A 4,402-nucleotide genomic window follows, 5' to 3' on the forward strand; every position below is an offset into this window, starting at 1 on the left:
ATTCAAGCTGTTTTGATTAAGTATTTGCGACTCTCCAAGAAACCTAATTAATGCCTTTCCTTCTAACTTCGTCCACTTTCATTAAGTTGTATCATGTTGTTCTTCTACATCTATCTAATCACACTGTTTTCAAGTGGACCTGATCCCTTCCCGATATTTCTTAAATTACATTTTTCCTTGTTGTTGCTCTAGTGTCATCAGCCTGACAATGGCTGATGCATCATAATCTCCACCTGGGCACACACAGGGACCGGCTGTTTGCACAGATCTCAGCCCAGAGAAGCAGCAGTGACAACGGCGGCGGCATGAGTAACCCAAATGCTGTGCCCGGACAGGGCTCTAATCCCAATTTGGTATCAAAGGCAGTCAATACCGACCTGAAAGGGTAAGAAAGAGACTTCATCTCCAGCAGGAGCATTCAGGAGTGGGTGGGTGGGCCTTCCTGTTCCCTGGGGGTCCTGATAACCTCCCCCCCCATAGGTTAGCAAGCACAGTAAACCATTTTGGAAAGGAAAGTTGTGATGTTAAAGATTAACAATCTTCTTTGGCGATCACTCGTAGCTGAGTAAGATTGTCATCCATAAACACGGTTTTAACAGTGAGTCCATAAGTGACTGTGGAGGCCAATTCTGGATCCACACGTCCTTCCACAGTGGGGACATAGGTTTCCAGGTGGGAGTTGATCACGGTGGGGATTTGCCAAGCGTGCCTTCCTCTTAGCACATTTTGTTGTCCTGAGTTTGAGCGTCTTCAAAGCCCATGACACCTTTGGTAAAGGCTGTTCTCCAACTGGAGCGCTCGTAGGCCAGTGTTTCCCAGTTGTCTGTGTTTATACTATATATTTGCCTTGTCTTAAAACCTCTCTCGTTGACCACTGGCATTACGCTTTCCATTTTTCAGTTCAGAATGGAGTAGTTGCTTTGGAAGATGGTAATCAGGCATCCAAACAACACAACCAGTCCAACAAAGTTGATGTTGAAGAATCCTTGCTTCGACACTGGCCATCTTTGCTTCTTCCAGTTCACTAACAATAAAGCAGGCCTGCCAAAACGGGCTGATTGTGCAATCCTATCCCTATCTACTCATCATTCAAAGCTTTATGGTGCAGCTTTAAAATTCATGCCATCCCCCCAAGAATCCTGGGAGTTGTACAGTAGTACCTCAGGTTACAGATGCTTCAGGTTACATACGCTTCAGGTTACAGACTCCGCTAACCCAGAAATATTATCTCGGGTTAAGAACTTTGCTTCAGGATGAGAACAGAAATCGTGCGGCGGTGGTGGTGCAGGAGGCCCCATTAGCTAAAGTGGTGCTTCAGGTTAAAAACAGTTTCAGGTTAAGAACGGACCTCCAGAACGAATTAAGTTCTTAACCCGAGGTACCACTGTAGTTTGTTAAGGGTGCCAACAGTTGTTAGGTGACTGCCTATTCCTCACACAGAACTATAGTTCCTTGGGAAGAGGGCTTGATTGCTCAACCACTCTTGAGAATTGAAGCTTTGTGAGGGGAAATGGGGTGTCTCTTAACACCTGCCAGCACCCTTCACAAGCCACAACTCCCAGAATTCTTTGGTGGAAGCCATGGCAGTTTGAAACATGTGCTTTCAACATATGGGGTGGATATTCCTTTAGTTCCAAGAAAAGGGGTAAATATGTGACTTTATTTGTTTGTTTGTTTTCCGTTTTTAGGCACCACCTTTCCTCCAAAGACCCCATAGTTTCCCTACCTCTGCTTATGCGCAAAACCACCCTGTGGTAGGGAATGTGGCAGGCCCACAGTCCTGGCCAAGTGTGGACTTGAACTTGCATCCCTTCCTCTCTGGTCCAACACTCTTAACAACTGGACCGCCAGGACCGTGAATGACTAAACCACACGCTGGTTCTTTTTGTCATATAAATAGCACTTTATAGATAAGTTCAGTATTTAAATAAGTTTAGAAAACAACAACATCCACATGGTGTGTGTGTGTGTGTGTGTGTGTGTGTGTGTGTAAAACCAACTCTGTCATGTTCCAGGCTGATTCATTGCCATTTGCCAAGCTTTTCGTACAGACATGGAATGATTCCAAAGCTCTACGTGATGCCCTGGAAACAAGATATGAAGTATCGGGATATGGCTTTAAAGGTAAGGGAAATACATTTATTCCTTGGAGACTCTCCTTTTAAGAAGGACTCAAATTTTTGAAAGATACTAAGCATCGACAAAGTACCTGTTGAAGTCACTGCAATTTGAGAGCATTTCTCATCATTAACATAGATATCATTCAAATATAATAATTTTATTTTTTAATATCCTGCCCATCTGGCTGGGCTGCCCCATCCTCTCTGGGCGGCTTCCAACACATGTGAAAACATAATAAAATGTCAAACATTAAAAGTGTCCCAATACAGGAAGCTGAATGATGCATATATCATTCAATCATATCCTCCGTTGTAACTTTTCTATTAATAATAATAATAATAAAAATAATAATGTCCTGATACAGGAAGTTGAATGATGTATATATTGTTCATTCATATCCACTATTGTAACTTTTCTATCATCATCATCATCATCATCATCATCATCACTATTATTATTATTATTTCTTACCCACCCTTCGTCCTAAGGTCCCGGGGCATGTTACAATCTAAATTACAGTATTAAAAACATTTTCAAGCAAATGACAATCACAGGAATAGGATGGGTGCTGAAAACATACATCTCAGATGTCAAAGACCAAAGCACAGAGGCAATGTTAAGATATAAATAAAGGCTGTTTGGAGTTGGTCTTTTGGTGACATTGCAGTTCTTTGAAGAAAGCAATTGCCCTGTGGGGATCTTCTCCTCAAATTAGGCTGCTTCTTCTGATTCTGTGTCCTGTTGACTGCACAGAATAAGGAGTTCACTCCATGCTTTCTCATATACTCTAGCGCAGATAAAGCTCATTTCACACCATTTTGCAAAGCGATTTTCCCTAATATGATGCATCTCTGTTGGCGATTTTCATATTGCTTTTACACACTGAAGAACCGAACGGCAAAACCAGAGAAGTACAAATCCCGAAGGACTTCCTAAGTTCATAGTCGCTTAATTCTTAGTGTTTTATTATCGGCGGTGATGTTGTTATTTATTGACAATTGCTTGAATTCTTTTCCTTAGCATGCTAAACTTGTTGAGCTATATACCGGCCCTCTTGAAGACAGTCTGTTTCTGGAGAAGCGTGAAAGGCATTGTCATGGAGAAGACCGAAAGCAACTTCTTCAGAAAGTTCCCTGTCAACTGACCGTTGAAGACATTCCTATTTATTCCCATCTTTCTAGATACCATAAGTCCATGGTGGCTTATGGCTTCAGGATCAGACTCTGAGGTGCTTTTCTCCAGCAACAGCTGCATAGGCCACAAATTAAACAATGCTGCATGAAAACAGTGCACAATTTGTTCACCCTTTTTCTAATTGTGTTAACTTTTGCTCAAATCTGTAAGATGATCTTAAACAATCCAGTAGTAAAATCAGCAGCAACTAGGCCTTTGACAACCTTCGAAAATCTCATCCTAACAACATAGGGACATGGCAAGGGGATGGTATCCACAATATACAAAATACTGCTCCAAAATCCCACAAACCCCCTCGACATAATCAAAAAACAATGAGAGGATGCCATAGGCTATGAGATTAACCTCACCCAATGGACTAGAATGTGATCTAAAGGTAAAGGTAAAGGGACCCCTGACCATTGGGTCCAGTCATGGCCGACTCTGGGGTTGCAGCACTCATCTTGCTTTACTGGCCGAGGGAGCCAGCGTACAGCTTCCCGGTCATGTAGCCAGCATGACTAAGTCGCTTCTGGCGAACCAGAGCAGCGCACGGAACGCCGTTTACCTTCCCACCACAGTGGTACCTATTTATCTACTTGCACTTTGATGTGCTTTCGAACTGCTAGGTTGGCAGGAGCAGGGACCAAGTAACGGGAACTCACCCCGTCACGGGCATTTGAACCACCGACCTTCTGATCGGCAAGTCCTAGGCTCTGTGGTTTAACCCACAGCGCCACCCGCGTCCCTACAGAGGTATAAATATGTGCAAACTTCCCCAAAATAGAGGGGGGTAGGTAAGAGAGGAGACAGGTGCCTGGAGCCCAGTAGGGTGCACCCAAAAAAACACAGGCACTCTTCTGCAGACTCTGTTGTCAGCAGGAGGCACATAGCCTGGTCCATCTCTGCAAATCCACAGGCTGGCGCGGTCCAAAGCAGGAATTAACAGGATTGTTGCAGGGAATTCTGGGACTCACCTGCTGCTGAGGGCCTGAAAGGCCTTGCCGGCCTCCTTCCATCTGTTTTTTTTTTTTAATGCTTTTATTTTTTATCTATGTCATTTTAAATTGCAACTGATATTAATGCTGTATTCTTAGTTTTAGATTTT

At 43.4% G+C, this 4,402-nt stretch overlaps 1 protein-coding gene across 1 annotated transcript; it reads left to right on the forward strand.

Moving 5' to 3' along the window:
* The first annotated feature begins 200 nt into the window (after positions 1 to 200).
* On the forward strand, positions 201 to 3,408 carry SPMIP10 (sperm microtubule inner protein 10). The gene is made up of 3 exons (XM_083577228.1): positions 201 to 385; positions 2,016 to 2,124; positions 3,142 to 3,408. The coding sequence occupies exons 1-3, from the start codon at positions 216 to 218 to the stop codon at positions 3,346 to 3,348; spliced, it is 486 nt and encodes a 161-aa protein (XP_083433354.1). The 5' UTR covers positions 201 to 215; the 3' UTR covers positions 3,349 to 3,408.
* The last annotated feature ends 994 nt before the right edge of the window (positions 3,409 to 4,402 follow it).

This window comes from Podarcis filfolensis, assembly GCF_964270895.1.
Source record: "Podarcis filfolensis genome assembly, chromosome: 11".
Taxonomy (NCBI): Eukaryota; Metazoa; Chordata; class Lepidosauria; order Squamata; family Lacertidae; genus Podarcis; species Podarcis filfolensis.

Excerpts from the sequence above, each read along its gene's own strand:
- SPMIP10 (XM_083577228.1), top strand. The coding sequence starts at position 216 with ATGCATCATAATCTCCACCTGGGCACACACAGGGACCGGCTGTTTGCA. Across the intron at positions 386-2,015 it reads GTCAATACCGACCTGAAAGG|GCTGATTCATTGCCATTTGC; the intron begins GTAAGAAAGAGA and ends GTCATGTTCCAG. Across the intron at positions 2,125-3,141 it reads ATCGGGATATGGCTTTAAAG|CATGCTAAACTTGTTGAGCT; the intron begins GTAAGGGAAATA and ends TCTTTTCCTTAG.